Below are 27716 nucleotides of genomic sequence, written 5' to 3'. Positions count from 1 at the left end.
AAATACTGACACAGGATACATGTACTAATGTAGGCTAATAATAATTATATTAAATGACAACAGCAACTAAAATAATAATAATAATACACTCTAAAAAGTGCTGGGTTGTTTCAACCCAACCTTGGCAAATATGGACTAACCCAGCTGTTGGGTTAAATTTTTTAATTAAATTTTTAACCCAAAAGTTGTGTTAGTCCATATTTGACCCAAAGTTGGGTTGAAACAACTCAGCATTTTTAGAGTGTAATAATAAATTATTATTATTAGTAGTAGTAGTAATAATAGTATTACAGTTTTACTTTTTTACAGAAAAAAAAGAATGCATTACCCACTATGTGTGAAACATATAATAATTCTGGCAAATGGCAAAAACTGGGCAAAGCTTTATTTAGTGAGTCTCGGGGGAGATACAGAGCGAACGCTCTCCCCTCCTCCGCCATGTGATGACGGACAGACTGTATCACCGGAGCGATGCTTGAAGTCACTCTCATCAGCAACAAAGCGAAGCAACAGCAGCAGCAGCACTGACGTAAACCATCCACCACATCACCGGAATCATACGGACCAGGACCGACACCATATCGTCTCCTCCGCAGGACGTATAGGATGGAAACGGAGCGCTGAGAGAGACTGGGATCGTGATGATGCTCGGACTCCAATTCACGGCAACATTTGAAATGCGCGTTAAATGGAGACTCATGACAAGAGATGCTGCAGGGTGCCGCATTGCCTGGCCGCTTGATGATGGTAGGATAGAGCAGCGCTTTTAACCGTGATGCTCGTTCTTAGATGCTTTCGGGGTGGGATTTGTAGTCGATTGAATGCCTCAGATTTGATCATACGCAAACTAAGACGATTTCAGCCTGCTTAAGCCATATATGCATACACATATACAATCGATGAGCACGACCAGATGAATGTGAATTTACGTTGCAGAACAAGCATTAATAAACCCACAATACAGGTGAACTCAGAAGGAGTATATGAGGTGAACTAACAGTGTCGTAGCTTACACTCAGGATCATCTCCGAAGTCAGGTTTTTATTTGCAAGCACTGCAGTGATAGGGCTCTTTATGATTGATATTTTCATCATCAGTTAGGTAATATACAGTGATAGTATATACAGTCAGTCTTGGTTCAGTGCAAGGACAATGACTCATTTACAGGCAGGCCTGTCTCCAGAAACCCTGGAGAAAGCCAAGGTGGAGTTAAAGGAGAACCCCGACACTTTGCATCAGGACATACAGGAGGTTAGGGACATGATCATCACCCGTCCAGACATTGGCTTTCTCAGGACAGATGATGCTTTCATCCTGCGCTTTCTTAGAGCCCGGAAATTTAACCATTTCGAGGCCTTCCGCCTCCTGGCCCAGTACTTTGAGTACCGGCAACAGAACCTTGATATGTTCAAGAACCTCAAGGCCACCGATCCGGGGATCAAGCAGGCTCTGAAGGATGGATTTCCTGGGGTTCTGTCCAATTTGGATAGATACGGGAGGAAGATTCTGGTTCTGTTCGCGGCGAACTGGGATCAGAGCAGGTAGGATGCTATTGGATTTGTGGGTAATGACGTGCACTGTCAGAGTCGTCTTTTCAGCACAAGTCTTCTGTCATTCACTAGAGCATGATGTTGAGCCATTATGGGATGTAAAGTGTTACCTTGTATTTAAACTTAACATTACAGCATCCATGTTACACATATTGGATGTTACTATTTCTATATGGGTCATATAGAAATTTTATTTATAGACATTTTATTGAACATTTATACAACTTTCTACAGCAAATTTGATCTAACCTTCCAAAGGATGGTGTCCACCAGTTGAGAGATCTTTAAGAGACATTTTAACCATTGAGGGTGTGATCATCCAAGCCTGACCCCTGATGACCTTTGACCTGACCCAATATTTTACATGACGGTCCTTTATATATGTCATTGTGTTTTTATTTACAGTATGACAACATAAATTCAACATGGATGCACCAAGTGCCTGTGGAATATTTGCTGTTATATCATTTTTTAATGAACGGATAACTCTCTCAAAATGTGTAATCTCATTAAAAAAAAGATATGACCTTGACATACAGTTTAAGGGTATCTGGTCTCTTGTCACATGTCAAAATGGCTACCGCCATGTAAAACATGCTGACTTTGATTTGGCAAATAAGGGGTATTTATGCATTTCTTAATGTATTTTTGAATAATTGATCTGAACAAATGTATCCATATATAACCTTTAGTAATGTTTAATCTCAGTGGTTAACAGCCTAGACTTGGCTGAGAGTTCAGACCCAACAAGGGTTAATCTATCATCGATGTGTCCTTGAGAAAAGCACTTCATCCCAGGTTACTCTAAGGACACTGTCCATGCAATAAATGCACTGTAAGTGGTCTACATAATAAGTGATCTACTAAAGGGCACATTATGAAATCAAATAAATACATTTCTTAAAGTGTAAACAAGGTATTTATTTTATCAGTAAGTGTATTGTGGGTTGTGTGTAAACTGTAACAAAAATACTAGTATGTGAGCTTAAACATGGCCTAAAGTTCCAAACTGAATCATTTTTATTCACCCCGTAACTCGGCATGAGCTTATACCAGTCTAAGAATTCAGTAAATTAACAATGGCCTCAACAATCTTTGGACACTTAAAGGAATAGTTCAACCAAAAATGAAAATTTGCTGAAATTTTACTCAGCCTCAGGCTATCCAAGATAGATGTGTAGAGTTTGTTTCTTTATCACAACAGATTTGTATAAATTTAGCATTACATCACTTGCTCACCAATTGATCCTCTTCAGTGAATAGGTGCCGAACAGCTGATAAAAACATAACAGTAATCGACAAATAATCCAGATGACTCCAGTCCATCAATTAACATCCTGTGAAGCAAAAAGCTGTATGTTTGTAATAAACAATCATTTGTAATAACAATCGTTTGTAATAATCCATCATCAAGATGTTTTTAGCTTCAAACCATAACTTCCTCTATCTGTAATATTGTTTTTTCCATTGAAAAATTTGTCTTGTCTGAATCAGGAGAGAAATATATCAAGCACTGTTTATGAGTGAAAACAGTCGAAAACCATTCTAAACAAATATGTTGGTGGACTTTGATTTGAGAGGACAACAGGGGATTAAATAAACTTTATTATAGATTATAGACATGTTTTGGACTGAAGTTATTCTATTCAGTTATTCTAAAGTTAAACCACCTTAATGATGGATTTGTTTCTTACAAAGACGCAGCTTTTCATTCCACAAGATGTTAACTAACAGACTGGAGCCGTGTGGATTATTGTGATGTCTTTATCAGCTGTTTGGACTCTCATTCTGACGGCACCCATTCACTGCAGAGGATCCATTGGTGAGCAAGTGATGTAATGCTACATTTCTCCAAAACTGTTCTGATGAAGAAACAAACTCATCCACATCTTGGATGGCCTGAGTACATTTTCAGCAAATTAAAAATTTTGGGTGAACTATTTCTTTAAATCATACTTAAATGTATAAATATCTTTGAATTTGTTGAACAAAAAGCTCTACTATAATTTTTCTTGCAGGTATTTTGTATATAATTCTATAATGCTATACATTCATACATTTTAAGTGTCCAAATACTTTTGGGGTAAATGGCAATACATAAATATATGCATTAATTTGTTTAGGCACTGTGCATTGATGCATAATTTAAGATTACTTAAATGATATATGTACATGTATTTCTTCAAATGTAATTTCATTTGTTTTAATATTGTGAGAAATCCGCTAACTATTGGTGTTTAGTCTCACCTCTTTAGAATGGAGAGTACATAGTGCTCGAGTCCATATCAAACAGCCTTTGAATTCATGCCAGTCGCACCATTGCCTCGGATGACAGGGCTCTTGGCATCCTCTCACAGGAACAATGTGTGATGAGCACTAGGGTCAAACCGTGCCTGATTTGCTGCATTTATTGCACCATTAAGGGAAATGTAAAGCCCTCTAGAAATTTAAATACAAATTCTGACTAATATGAAGCAAACTTACTCAGTAACCGTATGAGAAAATGTGTGTATATATATCTGCAAACATAAAAATGTAAGTCATGCAAAAACATCTCACATTTAGTTTGTTTGCGACTCTTCCTAAAGCCTTGTGTTTATCTGTAGGTACACTTTTGTGGATATTCTGCGAGCTATTTTACTTTCTCTGGAGGCAATGATAGAAGACCCCGAGCTACAAGTAAATGGATTTGTCTTGATCATTGACTGGAGTAACTTCACTTTCAAGCAAGCTTCCAAGTTAACTCCAAGCATGCTGAGATTGGCAATTGAGGGCCTGCAGGTAACACAATTGTCTGTTTTTAAACTTATGTTTATATCAAAAAATCTACATGGATATTACAATGCATTCTTTTAATTTGTACCTTCATGCATATAAATACGTGTTCTTGGAAGCAATGGAACATCAAATATGTAATGTTCATAAAGTGTGCTTCAGGTTTGAATAATGAGAATTGCATAGGGAAATTCTGCATGTGTGAGGCAGAACAGGTGCTTGTAGAGGAATCCCTCTCCCGTCAAACATTTGGCATTCTCTTTGTGAGTAACATGAACAGGAGCTGACCCAATGATCTAACGCAAAGGAACACAATCTGCATAGATATCAAGAATGAGTATTGTGTTTTATTTACTTGATATTTATCAAACCAAAAAGCAGTTTAAACAACAACAACAAAAGGCAATGCATTGGGAAATGTCAATAGTGTGTGACTATAGTATAGTTTGGAGTTATTCCAGTTTTTTTTTTTACATTAGTAAGCATCTTTTCTGAGATCCATTCCCTTTCATTGTAATGAAGTAAAACCATAGACTGAATAAAAACATGGACGTAGTGTCCGTGACGTCACCCGTAAGTTCCTGAAGAGCGTTTTTGAAGCTCAAAGTGGGCAGAGCCAGCCGTCGCCATCTTGGCAGCACGTCCCCGCGCGTCACTCCCAGATAATCGAAAATGGGCAAAAAGGCGGGAGCTGGTTGCTGAAACCACGCCCACCTAGCTCGACGGTGGTGACAGCAGCGGCAATCCACTTGTCACTCAAGTGGCCACGCCCTTAATTATGCAGAACTTTAAGGCTTAATATAATTTAAACGGATGACTTATAAAAAAATTCACCCCCCTCACAGTTGTCATGAAGGGCAAAATTAGCTATATAGACCAAAATAATTTTTTGAACCAGGCTGTAAACGTTTTTTTCTGCTGTAAAGTTGGGCATTTTAACATGGGGAGTCTATGGGATTGACTCCCTTTTGCAGCCAGCCTCTAGCGGCCAGTTGACGAATTACAGTTTAAGTCACTTCCGTGTTGGCTTCACGAGAGAGAGCGGGAGGTTGCTGCTTGAGTAAAACACATTTTTGACATTTATTAATGGTGTTCGCTAAGGAAAGAATCACTATTATAAACTGCTCAAACTCAGGTTTAAGAATTTAAATAAATCCTTAAAGGAACAGTCATAATTTACTCACCCTCATGCCATTCCAAATGTCCAAACCTGTCATTCTTCCGTGGAACATAAAATAAGGTATTTAGAGAAATGTCTCGGTGTTTTTGTTCATATAATTAAAGTCAGCGCAGTCCAGTTTTGTTTTGTACCCCACTGATTTTAACTATATGGACAAAAATAGTTGAAACTTCTTCAATATTTCTGTTTTGTGATCTGCGGATGAAAGAAATACAGGTTTGAAATGTCATGAAATATATGGCATTTTTGCATTTTTAGTGAACTATACCTTAACCACAAGTCAGAACTTGTCCCATTTTGTTTGAGCTACCTGAAATTTGCATCTTATTCCATTCTCTTAAAGGTGTCATATGATGTTGCTAAAAATAACATTATTTTGTGTATTTGGTGTAATGAAATGTGTTTATGCGGTTTAAGGTTCAAAAACAGTTTTCCACAAACTGTACATTATTGTTTCTCCTCTATGCCCCGCTTCTAGTCCTCTTTTGGAAGGCCAAACAAAGTAGTTTCGCTTTCACAACGAAACACACAGCGTCACACACGGCGGGCTGCACTTCATGATGCCATAGAAGAACCTTTTTTGTCTAAATGGTTATATAAAGAACCTTTAACATCTGAAGAACCTTTCTGTTTCACAAAAGGTTCTTTGTGGCGAAAGAAGGTTCTTCAGAATATAAAAAGGTAAGAAAGAGATGGTTCTTTAAAGAACCTTTGACTGAATGGTTCTTTGTGGAACCAAAAATGGTCCTTGAAAAATGGTCGCTTGAAGAACCTTTTGAAGCACCTTTATTTTTAAGAGTGTAGAGTGAGGAACGGCCAGCGGGCTAGAGAACGGCGCGGCCGGCAGGCTTGAGTGAGCGGCAGCGGGCGGGCTAGAGTGAGCAGAGGCCGGCGGGTTAAAAAGGAAAAATTGAAATCGCATCATATGACCCCTTTAATTTTCTAAGAGTTTGGACCAACATTTTTTACCTTGTGGATGATAAAATTAGCAAAAGGAAGTCTGTGTGTGCGCACTAAGGATGGGTTAAATGCAGAGCACTAATTCCTAGTATGGGTAACCATACTTGGCCACACGTCACTCACTCACTCAAAACTCTCCCATATACTTACATTGAAAGGAGTTGAGTAATATCTATGCACCAGATATTATAGAGACTTCAGCAATTGCATAGCAACACCCTGGCAACCACCTACAACACTGGTGGTGTTTTGAACGGACATTGCATAAAATGTACAACTTTTTAACATCACTATTAAACATAACCGAGTAGCAATTGTCCATTGTGCTACAAAATGGTCACTGTGCATTTAACAATAGCTAATCTGTGCACAGACATTGTCCATTTCCAGAAGCAGCCTCTTGAAAGCTCTCATTTAGACATCGCTCCTTTGAGGAGGGCTTGGGTCTGATATGACATGTAGGCAGTGCAGAGTGAGGCCTGTTGACTGAATATTAATGCGGGTCCATGATGAGCCATTCCAGTGCCTCTTCAGACAGATTAGCTGGTGAATAATTGATCGCCGCCATTAGCATCTTGCATCCACAATGTGCTGTTCACATTGAGTGGGACATCGCATTTGTAGCTGTTTGAAAGGGAAACAATAGCGTAGATTGAGGGAAAACAGCCACAGCTAATTAGTTGCAGTTCAAAGAGTGCTCAGCAGCTAGCTTGTCAGCATACATCACGATTTACATATGTAAATATGTACAGGAATTCAGATTTTTTACTTTTTTGATCAGATTTGCATGCATAAAAAGTTACAAAGAGCGACTTCTAGGATGATTGCATGCATTTACAGATATACACTACTGTTCAAAAGTTTGGGGATAGTATGATTATTTTTTAAAGAAATAAATGATTTGATTCAGTAAGGATGCATTAAACTGATCAAAAGTGGCAGTAAAGACATGTATAATGTCAAAATATATATATTTCAAAAATGAATACAATTTCAAAGTTCTTTTGAACTTTCTATTCATTTTTTTTAAAGAATGCTGAAAAAAAAATTGGTAATAATAAGAAATATTTTTTCAGCTCCAAATTAGCATATTCAATTTCTGAATGATCTTGTGACACTGAAGACTGCAGTAATGGCTGCTAAAAATTCAGCTTAGCCATCACATGAATAAATTATTATTTAAAATATATTAAAACAGAAAACAGTTATTCTAAATTGTATTAATGTTTCACAATATTACTGTTTTTTTTTGTTTTTTTAATAAATGCAGCCTTGGTGAGATTAAGAGACTTCCTTCAAAAGCATTAAAAAAAAAAAATCAGAACAACTTTTGAACACCAGTGTATGCTGTTTACACTGGTTTCCTAAATGCTTATAGGTCAGATGATGAATGCTAGAATGAGAGGTGTGATGCCCCCTGGTTCTGTTTTGACACTGACAGACCCACGGTATGTACACTGAGTCATTAAACATGACGTTTAGAGCCGGTGGGGAAATCACACAGCCCTCCGACCCAAAAGTGCAGGGTCATGTGAAGCATTACATCAGTCTGATGGCATTGTTCATATGGACATCTGTCTGTCTCAATCATCAATGTAATGAAGCATCAAAATCATATAATCAAAAAATCAGTTTATTGTCATATAAGTGAGTCATAAGACAGAGACAGAAAGAAAGGAAGGACATGGACAGAAGGAATAGCAGAGAATACTTAAGTCCCTTATGTTCTCTGCTCATTTTAATTTTTTTTATGGTGAGTCCATTTGATGAACTAGAATCTGTTGCTATTGAAAATACCTTTTTTTTGTGCCAGAAACTATCATGTATGTTTTGCCAGGTTGAAAAAGAACTAATGGATTCTTACTAGAAAACCTCATGGTTTGCAGGCAATGGACATTTCGTGTTATTTGAGGTAATGTGAGTTTATTGTTTAATTTACAGTAGAGCCATCATATACATTCCCTAGCAAATGGTGGCTCAGCAAAGAGCACTTGATGCACAGAAAATGGCTGTTCTTAGCAAAATCAATAAACAGAAACACTCCTGAGTTGAATAGAAGTGAGAGAAAGTGGTCCTGGCTTTCCTGGAGAAGTGCTTTGCTGTTTCAGCCTCTGTTGTTTGCTTCTGTGATTTGGACATGCCTTTTGTCTCTCTCAGTCTTGAGAAATAACCCACGCTTGGCAGCCAATCACAATGGGCCAATCTTCCCCAGCCCACCCCATGCCGAGTTTCCCTGGCAACCTGTCCAACCGCCATGCTATGCACCCTCCAGATGGGCTGTGCTCACAGAGAGAGACGCACTCATGTCACTCAGCTACTGTGGCCGTATGTGCGTGTTTCTATGTAGGGCACTTAAAGTGCATTTTAGAAAGCACAGGAAGTTCATTGTCCTGACAGACTGACATGCGTCACATTGTTGCATTCCCATAAAAGTCATTTTTTATTGCACTCTAAGGTTCTTTTTATTGCTGAGACTGACATCAGTTGTTGGAGTATCAGCAACAATTTTATTATCATTATTATTATTATTATTAATAATTTTTAAATATTATTTTTAAAAATGTATTCATTTTATTTTTATTTATTTTTATTAGTTGTGTGTATGCAGTTTAGTTTAGCAAACTGAATGACCTTGCATGATCTGAAAAATATATTTCAGAGCATTTCCCCATTAACACAGTAGGCTAGTTTCCACTTTTTTTTTTGTTTTGTTTGCCAGATACAGTTCATTAAACACAACTTGACCTGTTTTGACAACATGCCCCAATGTTTTATTGCTATACTGTAATGTTTATTATTATTATCAGTAGTAGTAGTAGTATTAATAATAATAATGATGATAATACTTAAGATCGTTTTAGATAATAATTACTAAGACTGGTGTCAGTATCCGCAATGATTTTATTTTATTTTATATAATAATAATAATAATAATAATAATACATGCTATTTAGATAGTGCTATTTATTTTATTTAGTTTTATTTAATTGACTTTTATTTGTTGGTATTACTTGTGTGTAGTTTTTATTACACTGTAAAAGTTTTTTTTTATTGCTTGTCTGGGACTGATGTCAGTTGTTGGAGTATTAGCAACAATTTTATTTTAATACTACTCCTATTACTACTACTACTAACATTTCATTTATACTGTCATTTATATTTGATTTGTATGTTGGTATTAGCTGTGTGTATGTAGTTTAGTAAACTTGGTGATCATGCATGAAGAATATCTTTCAGAACATTTCCCCATGAATACAGTAAGGCCAGGGTAGGTTTCCACTGTTCTTGCCAAATGCAGTTAATTGACTTGACCTTTTATTACAACATTAAAGCTTATAATATATCTGAGGTATTGAACAAACTTTTAATAGATGTCCCACAGATGTCTTCAGACCGGCAGAAAGGTCTATTTTATGCATCTTTAGAAACAGTCAAATCCTTTAAGTCTTGTTGAATGATGTGCATCTGCCTATCATTAAAGAAAGTGGTGAGTGAAACTTAATCAACTTATGGATTTTAAGTCCTTTCAGTAGCACACCAGCATTATGCCTTTGCCACAAGTATTGTCTCTATTGTATTTGTCTCAAAAGCCATATTATAAAATGTAACTTCTCTTAAAGGGATAGTTCACCCAAAATTACAATTGTGCCATCATTTACTCATCCTCATTAATTTTTTGTTGAACTACGAAATAGAGGTTCTTAAAAGAACCATTTTGTTCTTATTGTGAAGAACATTTTAGTACTCTAAAGAACTTTTTTCCACTAGCCTATATAGAACCTTTTGTACAGCGGAAAGGTGATTAAATGATCTTCATGGAATCATTGATGCCGATAAAGAATCTTTATTATTTCCAAAACCAATGCATTCTTCTTAATCTGCAATACCCAAGACATTTTATTCAAGTTCATTTTCTTTGCTTGAACAGCTGTGTGGTCAGGGCATGAGGTCTGTGCAATATTTATAGTGCCCAGCAGTCTTTGTCCCATAAGCAAACACAGAAAAGCGTGATCCAGGGAAGAGGGCTATTCTCAGTCCCTGTTTAATCAACAGAGCAACTTGCACATGGAAAGGGTTTGCATCTCTCACGTCAGTTGGTTCGACTGGCTCATCTGGATGCTATGATTTGCTGCTGCCTCCCAGAAAGCAAAGAGCTTCTACAAGTCTTGCTTATCTGGGAAACGGCACTAGACATATCTGGGCCTGCAGGACTGAAGTTAGACTAATTGTTTTGCTCTCTGCAAAATGGCACAGTTATGGTCGCGCTCTGTTTATCGCACTATAACGGGGCTCTTCTGATCTGTAGGAGAGCTGACAGCTAGTGAGTAGAGCTTCGTCTTTGTGTTAGCGGCCTTGTGTTGCTAAGCTCAGTGGGCTGGATCTGGCAAGTGTAGATAAAATGTCTCCTGTAGAGCTCAATTATTGATGTGAGCAATGGAATGTGTCAGAGTGTGAAGCTTCGTATTACGGGTTCGCTCAGTTATGGCTAATTTGTCTTAGTTTTAGACAAATATTGCTAATGGGATGCTAACTGTTTGTATGTTAGTCTTAGCTTCAGAAAGCACAGATCATGGACCATCTGATGTATATTAAACACACAAAAATGGCAAGAGTGGCTTCAAATCTGGCTGTTATGCAGTTTAAGTCAGAGTGTGCAAATTTTTTGCACAAAAGTCCACCTGGAAACAATGTTGTTGCTAAAGTGAGCACACAAAGGAGAACTCGCGACTGAGGTGCCCTTGAGCAAGGCACCGAACCCCCAACTGCTCCCCGGGCGCCGCAGCATAAATGGCTGCCCACTGCTCCGGGTGTGTGTTCACGGTGTGTGTGTTCACTGCTGTGTGTGCGCACTAAGGATGGGTTAAATGCAGAGCACTAATTCCTAGTATGGGTAACCATACTTGGCCACACGTCACTCACTCACTCAAAACTCTCCCATATACTTACATTGAAAGGAGTTGAGTAATATCTATGCACCAGATATTATAGAGACTTCAGCAATTGCATAGCAACACCCTGGCAACCACCTACAACACTGGTGGTGTTTTGAACGGACATTGCATAAAATGTACAACTTTTTAACATCACTATTAAACATAACCGAGTAGCAATTGTCCATTGTGCTACAAAATGGTCACTGTGCATTTAACAATAGCTAATCTGTGCACAGACATTGTCCATTTCCAGAAGCAGCCTCTTGAAAGCTCTCATTTAGACATCGCTCCTTTGAGGAGGGCTTGGGTCTGATATGACATGTAGGCAGTGCAGAGTGAGGCCTGTTGACTGAATATTAATGCGGGTCCATGATGAGCCATTCCAGTGCCTCTTCAGACAGATTAGCTGGTGAATAATTGATCGCCGCCATTAGCATCTTGCATCCACAATGTGCTGTTCACATTGAGTGGGACATCGCATTTGTAGCTGTTTGAAAGGGAAACAATAGCGTAGATTGAGGGAAAACAGCCACAGCTAATTAGTTGCAGTTCAAAGAGTGCTCAGCAGCTAGCTTGTCAGCATACATCACGATTTACATATGTAAATATGTACAGGAATTCAGATTTTTTACTTTTTTGATCAGATTTGCATGCATAAAAAGTTACAAAGAGCGACTTCTAGGATGATTGCATGCATTTACAGATATACACTACTGTTCAAAAGTTTGGGGATAGTATGATTATTTTTTAAAGAAATAAATGATTTGATTCAGTAAGGATGCATTAAACTGATCAAAAGTGGCAGTAAAGACATGTATAATGTCAAAATATATATATTTCAAAAATGAATACAATTTCAAAGTTCTTTTGAACTTTCTATTCATTTTTTTTAAAGAATGCTGAAAAAAAAATTGGTAATAATAAGAAATATTTTTTCAGCTCCAAATTAGCATATTCAATTTCTGAATGATCTTGTGACACTGAAGACTGCAGTAATGGCTGCTAAAAATTCAGCTTAGCCATCACATGAATAAATTATTATTTAAAATATATTAAAACAGAAAACAGTTATTCTAAATTGTATTAATGTTTCACAATATTACTGTTTTTTTTTGTTTTTTTAATAAATGCAGCCTTGGTGAGATTAAGAGACTTCCTTCAAAAGCATTAAAAAAAAAAAATCAGAACAACTTTTGAACACCAGTGTATGCTGTTTACACTGGTTTCCTAAATGCTTATAGGTCAGATGATGAATGCTAGAATGAGAGGTGTGATGCCCCCTGGTTCTGTTTTGACACTGACAGACCCACGGTATGTACACTGAGTCATTAAACATGACGTTTAGAGCCGGTGGGGAAATCACACAGCCCTCCGACCCAAAAGTGCAGGGTCATGTGAAGCATTACATCAGTCTGATGGCATTGTTCATATGGACATCTGTCTGTCTCAATCATCAATGTAATGAAGCATCAAAATCATATAATCAAAAAATCAGTTTATTGTCATATAAGTGAGTCATAAGACAGAGACAGAAAGAAAGGAAGGACATGGACAGAAGGAATAGCAGAGAATACTTAAGTCCCTTATGTTCTCTGCTCATTTTAATTTTTTTTATGGTGAGTCCATTTGATGAACTAGAATCTGTTGCTATTGAAAATACCTTTTTTTTGTGCCAGAAACTATCATGTATGTTTTGCCAGGTTGAAAAAGAACTAATGGATTCTTACTAGAAAACCTCATGGTTTGCAGGCAATGGACATTTCGTGTTATTTGAGGTAATGTGAGTTTATTGTTTAATTTACAGTAGAGCCATCATATACATTCCCTAGCAAATGGTGGCTCAGCAAAGAGCACTTGATGCACAGAAAATGGCTGTTCTTAGCAAAATCAGTAAACAGAAACATACTCCTGAGTCGAATAGAAGTAAGAGAAAGTGGTCTTGGCTTTCCTGGAGCAGTGCTTTGTTGTTCCAGCCACTGTTGTTTGCTTCTGTGCTTTGGACATGCCTTTTGTCTCTCTTAGTCTTGAGAAATAACCCATGCTTGGCAGCCAATCACAATGGGCCGATCTTCCCCAGCCCACCATGCATGCCGAGTTTCCCTGGCAACCTGTCCAACCGCCATGCTATGCACCCTCCAGATGGGCTGTGCTCACAGAGAGAGACGCACTCATGTCACTCAGCTACTGTGGCCGTATGTGCGTGTTTCTATGTAGGGCACTTAAAGTGCATTTTAGAAAGCACAGGAAGTTCATTGTCCTGACAGACTGACATGCGTCACATTGTTGCATTCCCATAAAAGTCATTTTTTATTGCACTCTAAGGTTCTTTTTATTGCTGAGACTGACATCAGTTGTTGGAGTATCAGCAACAATTTTATTATCATTATTATTATTATTATTAATAATTTTTAAATATTATTTTTAAAAATGTATTCATTTTATTTTTATTTATTTTTATTAGTTGTGTGTATGCAGTTTAGTTTAGCAAACTGAATGACCTTGCATGATCTGAAAAATATATTTCAGAGCATTTCCCCATTAACACAGTAGGCTAGTTTCCACTTTTTTTTTTGTTTTGTTTGCCAGATACAGTTCATTAAACACAACTTGACCTGTTTTGACAACATGCCCCAATGTTTTATTGCTATACTGTAATGTTTATTATTATTATCAGTAGTAGTAGTAGTATTAATAATAATAATGATGATAATACTTAAGATCGTTTTAGATAATAATTACTAAGACTGGTGTCAGTATCCGCAATGATTTTATTTTATTTTATATAATAATAATAATAATAATAATAATACATGCTATTTAGATAGTGCTATTTATTTTATTTAGTTTTATTTAATTGACTTTTATTTGTTGGTATTACTTGTGTGTAGTTTTTATTACACTGTAAAAGTTTTTTTTTATTGCTTGTCTGGGACTGATGTCAGTTGTTGGAGTATTAGCAACAATTTTATTTTAATACTACTCCTATTACTACTACTACTAACATTTCATTTATACTGTCATTTATATTTGATTTGTATGTTGGTATTAGCTGTGTGTATGTAGTTTAGTAAACTTGGTGATCATGCATGAAGAATATCTTTCAGAACATTTCCCCATGAATACAGTAAGGCCAGGGTAGGTTTCCACTGTTCTTGCCAAATGCAGTTAATTGACTTGACCTTTTATTACAACATTAAAGCTTATAATATATCTGAGGTATTGAACAAACTTTTAATAGATGTCCCACAGATGTCTTCAGACCGGCAGAAAGGTCTATTTTATGCATCTTTAGAAACAGTCAAATCCTTTAAGTCTTGTTGAATGATGTGCATCTGCCTATCATTAAAGAAAGTGGTGAGTGAAACTTAATCAACTTATGGATTTTAAGTCCTTTCAGTAGCACACCAGCATTATGCCTTTGCCACAAGTATTGTCTCTATTGTATTTGTCTCAAAAGCCATATTATAAAATGTAACTTCTCTTAAAGGGATAGTTCACCCAAAATTACAATTGTGCCATCATTTACTCATCCTCATTAATTTTTTGTTGAACTACGAAATAGAGGTTCTTAAAAGAACCATTTTGTTCTTATTGTGAAGAACATTTTAGTACTCTAAAGAACTTTTTTCCACTAGCCTATATAGAACCTTTTGTACAGCGGAAAGGTGATTAAATGATCTTCATGGAATCATTGATGCCGATAAAGAATCTTTATTATTTCCAAAACCAATGCATTCTTCTTAATCTGCAATACCCAAGACATTTTATTCAAGTTCATTTTCTTTGCTTGAACAGCTGTGTGGTCAGGGCATGAGGTCTGTGCAATATTTATAGTGCCCAGCAGTCTTTGTCCCATAAGCAAACACAGAAAAGCGTGATCCAGGGAAGAGGGCTATTCTCAGTCCCTGTTTAATCAACAGAGCAACTTGCACATGGAAAGGGTTTGCATCTCTCACGTCAGTTGGTTCGACTGGCTCATCTGGATGCTATGATTTGCTGCTGCCTCCCAGAAAGCAAAGAGCTTCTACAAGTCTTGCTTATCTGGGAAACGGCACTAGACATATCTGGGCCTGCAGGACTGAAGTTAGACTAATTGTTTTGCTCTCTGCAAAATGGCACAGTTATGGTCGCGCTCTGTTTATCGCACTATAACGGGGCTCTTCTGATCTGTAGGAGAGCTGACAGCTAGTGAGTAGAGCTTCGTCTTTGTGTTAGCGGCCTTGTGTTGCTAAGCTCAGTGGGCTGGATCTGGCAAGTGTAGATAAAATGTCTCCTGTAGAGCTCAATTATTGATGTGAGCAATGGAATGTGTCAGAGTGTGAAGCTTCGTATTACGGGTTCGCTCAGTTATGGCTAATTTGTCTTAGTTTTAGACAAATATTGCTAATGGGATGCTAACTGTTTGTATGTTAGTCTTAGCTTCAGAAAGCACAGATCATGGACCATCTGATGTATATTAAACACACAAAAATGGCAAGAGTGGCTTCAAATCTGGCTGTTATGCAGTTTAAGTCAGAGTGTGCAAATTTTTTGCACAAAAGTCCACCTGGAAACAATGTTGTTGCTAAAGTGAGCACACAAAGGAGAACTCGTCACTGGATTTCTTAGAGTTTACAGGGGTTAGGACATTAAATCAAAATGTTTAAGAGTTTTCATTTGGTAACAAAAAACTTTTTCCTTGTCTGTCAAATAAAATGGTTTTATTTATGAATAGGTGTAAATTAGGAATTGTATTGATTATTCACTGAAAATGATTTTATCTTGTTTTCCAGTATACATATCTAAAACTCAATGTATATTTGCCAATGAAAAAAGAGAGATAAACTTATTTCAAAATTAAATGTAGTACATTTAATTTAAATGAAGAACAAATGTTTTTCTTCAACATTTTGTTAGATTTCTCACAACATGAGACTTCTTTTCAGATCTTATGTAATTTTCCTTAAATTTAAGGAGGTTTAGATGTAATTGCTGGAAATTAAGATGGAATACTAACCTTTGTTTTTCACCTTTGAAGACTCTTAGAGTTTTATATCCAGGAATCCTGTCACCGAAACTAGGACAGATCACTGACACTGACTGATATGTATTATTTGGTAAGGGGACCATGATAAAATACTTGCTTTTCCTCAGGCTACGTCAAAAGGACTCCAGCAAATGGATTTTTGTTTTTCTTCAATTACCTTGCTAGAGTTCAGTCGTGCATCATCAGTGACTCCAGACAAGAAAAGAGATGGAGGTTTCATGTCAAGCCACTGAAACAAAATGCACAGATGAAATCAGCGGTCCATCAGCTTATACAGAGAATAAAAACAACCCCATAAAGCTCTAAGCAAAGCCGTTCTTTGATAAACTGTAATTTAGTGGTGCTGTTTAAAACCGGTAATTATTTAACATTGCAGATTGATGTTTTAAATGGTTCCTGATTTCACGATGAGGCACTTTTAAGAGCAATTATCCTGTGGCTCTACTTCTTTCTAGTCAATCTAACCTGCTGCCAGAATCTGTGTTAGCTGCTTGATGGCTTTGTATTCAAGCTAATACAAGCAAACGGAAGCCTTTTTCAACAATCCATTTGAGTGCATCACTTGACCAAAACAGGAGCATTACGCATAAAACCCAGATCACTCCCTAAGTCTTTTATACATTTATGAGTAGTTCATGTAAAAAAAACTTGACATTAACAAAAGTCTGTGTTTTTATCTGCTCTCTGCTCTGCTGTGATGACCACAAAAACCAAAATGTTTCTACAAAAACTTTTATGCAGGAGTGTAGAAACAATCCATAATGAAAACCCTTTACAAGTATGCACACTTTTAAATTAGTCACTTCTTTATTTTTTATTTTTTTTCAATAATTTGGCCCGAAACTTTACTGTGACAACTGTAAAACGGCACATTCTTGTCAACAATTGCTTTAGTTAATATTTTGTCAGTAGCTCAGTGCACAAACAGTGCCAAGCATACTTTAGGTTTGCTCATGAATATTAATTATATTATGTGACGTTCATCCTGCCTAATTTTGCGAAACTAGCTGTCCTAATTTCAGTGACAGAATTCAACAGCCTTTAGAGGAGAAAAACAGGTTTCTCAATCCCAAAATATAAATAGTCTTCTGTAGTCTTAGACTTAACTGCAGTCAAAAAGTCAAAGAAACCTCTTGAAAATATATAAAAGAAGGAATTTAGCAATATGTTTTAAAAGTTGGGGTTTAGTTACAATAGCTGCCTTGGATCCATGTAAACTGGAATATCCAATATTTTATATACATTTATTAGAGTATTGAAATGTGAGCAGTTGTAAGTCAAATCTCCCGAGGCGAGAAAAAAAAAAGGCGCATTTACGTATGTAGCGCTACAAGATACAATTATACAATACAGATTGTTTCAAAGCAGTTTCACATTAATAAACAGAAAAATAGAGTGTTAATGCTGTAAAACAAATGCAGTTTCAGCTGCGCTACAGAAGGCAATAGTGTCATTATTCATCTCACTTTAGTTCAGTGTTGTTTCAATTCAGTTCAGTGCCAATGTTGCAAAGTTCATCAATTATGAAACAAGTTCAATTCAGCTACAAGCACCTCTATGGAGAAAATACTATTTCAGTCTTTCTGCTTTAAAAAAAAAACATGTTTAATTAGCTGTTTATTACTGTTTCTTTGTAATTAATTAACTTTACTAGCAATTTCTGAGTGAAAATTATTTCTACACTTTTTTTTTCAATGCAGCTCACTAGGTTGTGGAACTGAACCCTAGATTAATCATGGGAGCTCATGTCTGTTAATTATTAAATTTAATAATGCTTTTTCAGCATTGCAGGAGCAAATGCTGTGAATTCTGAGCATTATGACAGCTTCCCCTCCCCCGGTTGCCTCTGTCTCCTCGCACTGTCACACTGCAGGGACACAGATCAATCAGGTTTCACCAGCTCACACCAGAGTTTAGCTATTCATGTTTAATGCAGCTGAGACCTTTATCTCCCTCGCTAGCAGTGGGGTCTCAGAGCAGAGATATCGTCGTGTGTGCTGACACCACCTGCTGGCAAATGCCTCATAGTCCCTCCCCTGAAGCGACGGGCCAATCGGCATGTGTTTGCACCATCTCTGTGTGAGATGCAGTACCAGATCTAATGCCCACGAGCCTGCGTTCTGCCACCAGACTCTGACCTGGGGGCCTCGGTGGCTAAGGCCCGCTTGCTTGCAGCTGTCCATCATCGGCATTACGCCAGAACACAGTTCTGTTATGAAATGAGACAAGGCCATGATGTGATGACCGGCACTGAATTTAAAAATTGCATAGTCCAGACAAAAAAATTAGCTGTGAAAGTTAGGACTATTAAGTTACTAGAAATGAAAAGAAATACTCTTTTTAAATCATTTCAGTTTCAAATTAATGTTGTTCTTTTGAACTTTTTATTAATCAAAGAATCCTGACAAAAATATATAATGTTTTCCACAGTCAGTACAACCTGATTTCAACATTGATGATAATAATGTTTCTTAAGCGCCAAATCAGCATATTAGAATGATTTCTGAAGGATCATGTGACACTGAAGACTGGAGTAATGATGCTGAAAATTCTAATTTGCCATCACAGGAATAAATGTAAAAAAAAATTATTGTATTTTTGATCAAATAAATGCAGCCTAAGCATGAGGGGCTTGTTTCTCATGACGTAACTAGACTCAAGTTTACATCCTGTAACCTGGGACTTGTAAATCTTTACCGTCATTACTTATGTCTTGATTTTTGTGAGCTTAGCGAACGACCTCAAGACAGCATCATTATGAAGCTTCCCGGAACCCTTGCAGTCAGCTTTATGAATATGGATTACTGTTCAGGGCAGATTAGTGAACACAGCAAAGTATTTATCAACTTCAGCAGTGTGATATCAGGAGCAATAGGAATTATGCCCGCTTTTTGGTGTAATCCTCTGTGGAATCATGAACTAGACTTAAGGTACTACAAATTTAACTCTAAAAAATCTAAGGTTGTATGGAGGAGAGGTGGTCATTGGTATGTCATTTGATTTTTTTTTCTCTTCACAAATTCTAGCAATTACAAAGTATGCATAAACATTTCTTTACATAAAATTACATACAGTACACTGCATTTTTTTAAAAGTAGTAAATATAAAGATTATAGGAGTATATTTGACAAGAAAATACTATTTTCAAATTTTCACACAATTCAGTATGTTGTTTCTTACGCTCTACTAGCAATTTCTGAGTGAAAATTGTTTATACGCCAATTATTTCAGCGTACAATCTGGTTTAATTTTAAGCAACTATTGAACTAGTTTCATTTGGAAAATTTTATGAAATATTATTTTTATAATATCATATTTTAGGTATGTTAAATATAATAATAATGTTTATTTGTTTATTTATTTATTTTTCTCTACTACCCATAGGATAGCTTTCCAGCAAGGTTTGGAGGGATTCATTTTGTCAACCAACCTTGGTACATCCACGCTTTGTACACAGTCATCCGGCCTTTCCTCAAGGACAAAACAAGAAAAAGGGTGAGAGAAGTTATTGACTTATGTGTCTGTTTTTTTCAATCACTTTTATCACATTTAATTGTGAACTATTCTGTTTATGTACATGTAATATACATTGAAATATACAGGCTTTTGATGTGCATGCATGCATGCAAAAAACATGCACAGTGCAATGCCATAGAATTTAGTGCGAACCGCTGAATGGTAATGAAACTATGAAAAAATAATCAGGCAAATAACAGTATTTTATTTGTTGTATATTTAGATTTTCATGCATGGAAACAATCTGAACAGCTTGCACCAGCTGATCTTGCCTGAGATTCTGCCGTCTGAGCTGGGTGGCATGCTGCCTCCTTACGACATGGGCACCTGGGCCAGAACGTTGCTGAACCATGCGTATGACGAAGAGACGGACTACTGCCCTGAATCCTATACCTTGTCTGTCAAAGACCTGGAGAAAGATCTGTCCCCCAAAACTATGAAAAGGTATGTTACTTGATGATCTAGCTTTTCAGTACAGTTGTTTGATGTATTTTTGCCTGTTGACATCCTTATTTAAGTTTTATGCAGGCATAGTGGAATGTTTTAGTATTATTTGTTATCTTTGTATTATTTATATATGTTATTATAGCATTTATTCATATTTTAAATTAGCTTTAATTTTTTATCTTCAGTTTTTATTTTAATTTTAGCTTAAGTTTTAGTATTTTTTCTGTGCTTTTGTCATTTGTATTAGCTTAATTTTTTGTTTTAGTAAATGTAGTATTTCAAATGATTTTTCAACTTATTTAGCTTTATTTCGGTCAGTTGCCAAGGCAAAATTTTAATTTTTAAAAAAGTTTTTAAGTTAAAATTTGTCATATAATATTATTTTATTTGATATTTTTATTATATATTTTTATTATATATTTTCACCTTTATTTCAGTTACTCCAAACAATTTTTAATCATTTTGATTTTAGTTTCAGTTAACCATAACATTGGTGCTCATTGAAACCATCATGTGAGGTCACCGAACAGCCCATATAATATATGTTATTTATTTCTAATGTGCTTGTTGAATGACATCATTTGGTGGCTTGCCATGGAAACAGCATTTGCTTATTCACAGTCTTCATTCAAGTAGAATTATCAAGAGAGTCGCTCTGGATAACAAAAACAAGCTGCTTTGCCAGAGGCATAAAGAAGCTACAGTGTTTGTTAAAGGAGTCACATTTGAGCTGCACACTGTATGTTTCTTCGTGGTTACGGTGCTTAGCAACCGACTCCTTAGATTTATGATAAAATGCAGCTCTTCTTAATAAAATAAGCATTTTGGGATGACCTTACAGTATGTGTTTGACCGAGCGACTTGAGCTCATTTCACTAATCAAGACATGGTGAGGTGTCTTGACTTACTAGGTCATGAAATCAGCATGAGGGAGTGAAGACACTGCCATGAGCTGCGTTAAATGATGCACTGCCTATACATGGACAACTATAGAGCGTAAAAGAAGACGTTACAGAGGTTTTCCTGTGGCAAACATCTTACTTTTTCCCCTTGCCTTCTGCAGTTGGGGCTGTACTTGTACAGAGACGTTGGCTACCAAATATAGCCTAGTTTGCAGTGGCTTATTTTTCCCTCACATTTGAAGGAACTGTTTGGATTCTATCAAAGCGTCTGGGGAGTGCAGTAGTTGGAAGAAAGTAGGTCTTAGATGTTCTTCTATTGCTAAGATCAAAGTACTGTTCTTTAAACAGCTTTGGCTATTAAACTAAACCTCCCAGTCCGCACATAACACATCTATGTACATAAAAAAATAAGCTTTGGTGGAATCCTGCACCCTGTATGGTGAATTATTCTCTAGTGTTGTATTATTAACATAATTCATCATGTTTTAGATGTGAGAATAGATTGCTGGTGATGATCTATATTTACTGATATTCAATTCCATCTGTTCAGTCTCATGGATACACTCACAAACAGGTCATATATTGGGGCTTTGGTTTACAATAGTGAGAAATTATCCCATTAGACTCAATTAATGATTTATTTGACCTGTAATAAAATCTGCTAAAGTTGACTGTAAAAATACACATTTTATTTAATCATGCATAACCTGTCATAACTAAATTGCTTGTATGCACAGCAGTTTTTTTTTAATAGTTTATTTTATTCAATTGAAAGGTGAAACAATATAGTTTTGGCATTTTTAAGTGAAAAAAAACACTTATCTAGCCTTTTTTATTTTTTTTAAATACCCAAATATTTATTTATTTATTATTATTATTATTTTTCTTTTAAGATAATCAATTAATTTGTCAAGGCAGCTGCATCACCACTGACATTTCTACTTCCAGCCTGTGTTGAATCAAGCAACAGTGTTGTAGTATTTACTGAGTGCTTTAAATTTCCACTCCCTAATACTCCCTAAAATGTCATTGTGTTAAAATGAGTGTGAGCTTAGGAATGTCTGATTTTATGAAGCTAACACCTCCCACATTCTTCAAAAGGGTACATTTTTCAGAGCAATTAAAACCACACTTCGTCCCTTTGTCTGCTCTGGAAAGGTCACATGGACATCACTTTCCCCCCCCCCAACACAGTTTTCTCTTGTGTTTGCATTGGGTTGCACTCAAATAGCACGGATTCTTGCTGTGATGTTAGTGTAACAGCTTTTGTGCGTCATTCTGTGATTTGTTAGTTGAAAAAAGATGTAGTTCATTATCCTCAAGAAACATTTTGTGTTATTATGGTTGGTTATAGGTGCTGTAAGCCACAGATATTTTTTGCTGTTTGCTGAGTCTAGGTCTGTCACAGAAACAGGTGGGATTTCTCTAGACACTCATTTCAGAGATGGGTGTCAGGTCGTTTATTTCATTTGTGGTATTGAAAAAAACCCATCACTTACCGCACCTTTAATTTGTTCCTTTGGGGTCTTACTGCTGTATATTTTAAAAGGCAAATTAGACCAATCTTATCTTTTAAAGTCAACACAAAAATTGAAATTATTTACTTTTTGAATAAAGGAAAGTATTTTTATTGTTCATAAATACTTACTGTATATATATATATATATATATATATATATATATATATAAAGGCAAATTATAACAGTTATAGTAACAGTTATATTTTAAAGTCAACATAAAAATTTAAATTATTTACTTTTTAAATAAAGTAATCTATTTGTATTGTTCACAAATACTTACTGCATATCTTTATATATGTGAATCTCTAGGATTAGCAGTTAATTTAAAGGCAAAATTAGAGTCCATCTGTTCAGAGGTGTTTTTAATAAACTATGGTGGGCATGGCAGAGTTACAAGGAGAAAGCCAGTCCTCTCCAAAAAGAACATTGCTGCCCATCTGCAGTTTGCTAAAGATCATATGGACAAGCCAGAGGGTTATTGGAGAAATGTTTTGTGGACGAATGAGACCCAAATAAAACTTTTTGGTTTAAATGAGAAGCGTTATGTTTGGAGAAAATAACACACTGCATTCCATCATAAGAACCTTATCCCATCTGTGAAACATGGTGGTGGTAGTATCATGGTTTGGGCCTGTTTTGCTGTACCTGGACCAGGGCGGTTTGCCATCATTGATGGAACAAAGAATTCTGAATTATACCAGCAAATTCTAAAGGAAAATGTGAGGACATCTGTCCGAGAACTGAATCTCGAGAGAAAATGGGTCATGCAGCAAGACAACGACTCAAGTCATTCTACCAAAGCAGGGTCGTAGATCACGTGGGGGACGTGTCCCCCCCACTTTTAATATCACGTAAATTCATCCCCCGCACTTTTTCAGGCAAGTGTGTTTGCATAGAGGTTTTCAAGAGCCGGTGTGAATAAATATAGATTTAAATTCAAAGAGTGTGCATGATCTGATGTTTTATTCGGACCCAGAATAAGGCAAGATAAACAGCACGGAGTGCTAAACACTCCATGCAGTGTATGTTTCATTCATACTAAAATGAATACTGAAATCGCATCATATGACCCCTTTAATCCAATTTAAATGTTTTGTCTCATTTGTTTGATTGTATTCTCTTTGTCAACTTTCAGGACTTGTATGAAAATCTGATGATCTTATCGGTCATATTTATGAAGAAATATAGAAAATTCTGTATATATATATATATATATATATTATATATAAAACTTTGTATATATATATATATATATATATATATATATATATATATATATGATCAGTAATGACTGGATGACTGTATATTACCTCTAACATATCATAGCCCACTTTTCACAACCCATTCAAATCCCGATGGAATCACCTTGTCCTACATTATTTCCTTCTGAATATTCAGCACATCAAATACATCACATTACTGAAGTTAAATGCAGTGCAAACTGGATTTCTTTTGTCAAATCTAGCAGCTGCCTGATAAGAAACATCTGTTTTTGTTGAATTTTCATGATTACAATCACGGTTCATAAATGCGTCAGTCAGAGGAAAGTGCCCCAGATCTGCACATGATGAACGACAGCACACTGTCCTCAAAGCTTCTTATGCCTCTACGAGAGGGCTAAATCAAAAGTAGGCCAACACAGTGCACTAAGATAACATGTTCCGTTACACATCCTTCACTTTAAATGATTGTGACATGCACAATGCATCATTAATTTGTACCACTGAGTGTGCAGTGCTCTGTTTATGTACCTAAATGTTTAATTGGGGTCCAAATGTCTGAGAGTAAATGTCACTATTTTGGATTTTTTATTTATTTATATTTCATGTCAGATCATATTTTGGTATGTCCACTTTTAAAACTTTTAGATGAGCCTGTAGGGCAACTTCCCTCATGGTCAGTCCATGCAGAAGAACATGGTCAACTATAGTGCTTTGTATTTCATCAGGAACAAATTAAATTTGACCTCATCCCCTTCATTTTTATTTCCCCCTCCAATTCCTCTTTGATTCATTTTCCAAAACACATCAGCTGTGCTCTTGTTCATATCATCCTGAGATTCTGACCTGTGTGTCATCAGTTTTGCTACTTAATGTTCACACATGGATAAATATGTGCTGTTTGAGTTAATTTTTTTGATGCTTGAGTTAATTATATTGTGTGTTTGTGTTTTCTGAATGAGAACATGGTTAAACCTGGGCAAAATGATGGCGTTTTTGTGTAGAGTTTTGCAGAAAACACTGAGCAAATTGGAACGTGTGCAAACAGGTGAAATGTGTTAAAAGTTTTGAGAAATGTGTCTGTTTCGAGAACTGTATGAATGGTTTGGAAAATTGGGCCGAATGAATCAGTTATAGTGTGTTAGCAATCGAGAAAAACTGTATAATAATAATAATAACTGTATAAATAATAATAATAATTTTTTATCTTTCTCTGTCATGTCATAACTTTTCTTGTTCATTTTCAGGTTTAAATTAGGATTACATTTTGTATCCTAGCTTTTCAATGCACTCTCAGGATTTTTCATGTCTCAGTTGTACATGTTGAAATGCGGTTCATTCATATTTTATTTATACCTGCAGGTCCCAGTCTGTGGTGGAACCAGGTGTCCTGAAACGACCAGAGACAGTGAAAAGCGAAGAAGAAAACATGCAGCCGCTGCTTTCTCTGGACTAAAGGCTCTTAATTCCCCAGGCAACGAGGAAATGTCAAGCCCCGTATGCTGGGGAGGAGCGCACCTTGTTCCTATAACACGAGAGAAAAAAAATACAAAGAAAGGAAATGTTAAAAAGCGAAAGAACACACGAACAGCCTCCGGGAACTCTGCAGAGAGCTGCCGGTTTAAATGATATTTTTGAAGCAGAGAGCTAACGGCGGACGTCCGTATGTAATTGTCAAGTGCCAATTCAAATCTGTAAATGCTCTTCAGTTCTAGACGTGAGATTGAGGGAGTAATTGTGACATGAACCTGTAAAGACTGCTGTGAATATCCTGTGTGTGCTTCTCGTGGTTATTATGTAGAACATGGTACTATAGGATGGGTAATCATGCTTATAAAAATTCACAAGCTTTGGGGTTTCCGGCATTTATAATCCCCAAATCAGAAGTCGCTCAGGAGTATTTCGAAAGGAACGCATAGAGCTGTTGACGGTGTCAGACAGGCATATGCTACTTCCATTAGGAAACACCATCATTGGTCCAGGTTTCAGTGTTTCACAGCAAATACCCCTTTACGAAGAAAAGATTTTTCTAATGAGCGTTTGCTAATATTATTTTAACACGCGTTTTCGGTTTAGTATTCTTATATCCCAGAGGGGTCGAGTCACATTTAGTAGGCTTTAGCTGATTCTTCACTGATGGCCTTGTTGTTTACACTCTGTCGTAGACTGTGGAATATTGCTTTATTTCATAACTATTTCCATATTAGGCTAAGTTGGTTTCCAAGGCATTTGTATTCACACCAAGGACCAGATACATTACAACAAAGTACCGTCTTTGCCATCTTTTCAACTTCAGAGTCATTTCTGCTGAAGTTAAAGGAATAGTTCACCCAAAAATAAGTATTCTCTGTTTATTTACTCACATATTTTAGTATCATTGAGATGCCATTGTAGTTTTTATTAATATTTTGATTATTTTTATTAACTAAATGAATAGTTAAATCTCTATATGTTGATATATATAATATATTTGCCGGCCATATGTTGATATTTTTCCATGAAAACACGAAAGGAGAGTTTTGAGGAGTTTGGAACAACACGATGGTGAGTAAATAAAGACAAGATGTTCGTTTTTGGTTGCACTATTCACTGGAACACTAACACAGAGGATTACACAGAGCCACGAACAAGGTGTTGTATATAGTGACACATGCTAGTGCATGCCTCCACATGCTTATCTTGGTCAGCTTATGGTTTAGATCGTGTGAAAATTGTTTACTCTAAATTACTCAGCTGTTTTATGATACCTGGGGTGTTGGCAATAGGTTTTTACAGCGGTTAAGTTTCAAGCCCAAACGAGTGAATTTAACACACAGATAATTTCACCATTTGATACTTTGTGAGTGCGTGTAAGGAACAAGGGCAATATACATACATTTAAAATACATAATGTACATAAAAATCTTCAAGGCTTTCACTTTTGCTGATATTTTTTTCTCCATGGGAGCAAATAATTACACATCCTCATTGATTTTGAGCAAATTATACTTCCCAGACAGATTTCGATATAAATACGTAATCAAAGCTTCTAGCTTGGCTAAACGGTCAAATTTAGGAATACTGTGGTTATGTTGTGTGATACATAATGTAAAATTCTGTGGGTACAGCTTTGTACAGTGGCTCAGTTTGGTCCTGTTTTAATTTTCTTATTTCATATAAATCAATATACTCAACTATTACACATACATTGTTGTACACTTGCATATATGATGACATACAATATGGATGCATTGACGCCATCTAATGTATCTAACATGATTTAGAAATCAATAGAGTACATACAGTACAATCAGCCTAACAATTTCATGAATCTCCAAAGTTGTTAGTTATATATTAGATGCTGTTAATACATTACTTGTATATGTTTCAGTGTTTATGCAAACATCCCTTGATTTTTTTTCCCATCTGTAGCTTTTGAACACTAAGACTTTACAATTTACAGTACATCTATACCAGATTTGCTCCTCTTCACAATAAGCAGGTTAACAGTCCAGATTATGACTTTTTATTTAGCTGATATAGCTTGTGTTAAGGAAAGTGATATCCGTTTTTTATTTGCTAAAACTGAAGTCTGCACACTCTCACGACTCATTGGGCTTCTAACATCTCAAAGAGCGCAAATTGTTTCTAAAACCTTGCTTTATCATTCTGAACAGAATCAGGGAGAACAAAATTTTGAAAATTGG

General features: G+C 36.2%; 1 protein-coding gene across 1 annotated transcript; it reads left to right on the top strand.

Annotated features, from left to right (window-relative positions):
* The first annotated feature begins 426 nt into the window (after positions 1-426).
* LOC107675107 (clavesin-2-like) lies at positions 427-25814 on the top strand. Its single transcript, XM_016469327.1, has 5 exons — positions 427-1541; positions 4157-4331; positions 19810-19920; positions 20165-20385; positions 25393-25814. Exons 1-5 carry the CDS (start codon positions 1153-1155, stop codon positions 25484-25486), a joined length of 990 nt encoding a protein of 329 aa, XP_016324813.1. The 5' UTR covers positions 427-1152; the 3' UTR covers positions 25487-25814.
* The last annotated feature ends 1902 nt before the right edge of the window (positions 25815-27716 follow it).

This window comes from Sinocyclocheilus anshuiensis, unplaced genomic scaffold (assembly GCF_001515605.1).
Source record: "Sinocyclocheilus anshuiensis isolate Anshui unplaced genomic scaffold, SAMN03320099.WGS_v1.1 scaffold776, whole genome shotgun sequence".
Lineage (NCBI taxonomy): Eukaryota > Metazoa > Chordata > Actinopteri > Cypriniformes > Cyprinidae > Sinocyclocheilus > Sinocyclocheilus anshuiensis.
The sequence above is the reverse complement of the archived record's forward strand: the minus strand, read 5'-3'. Positions and strand labels throughout refer to the sequence as shown.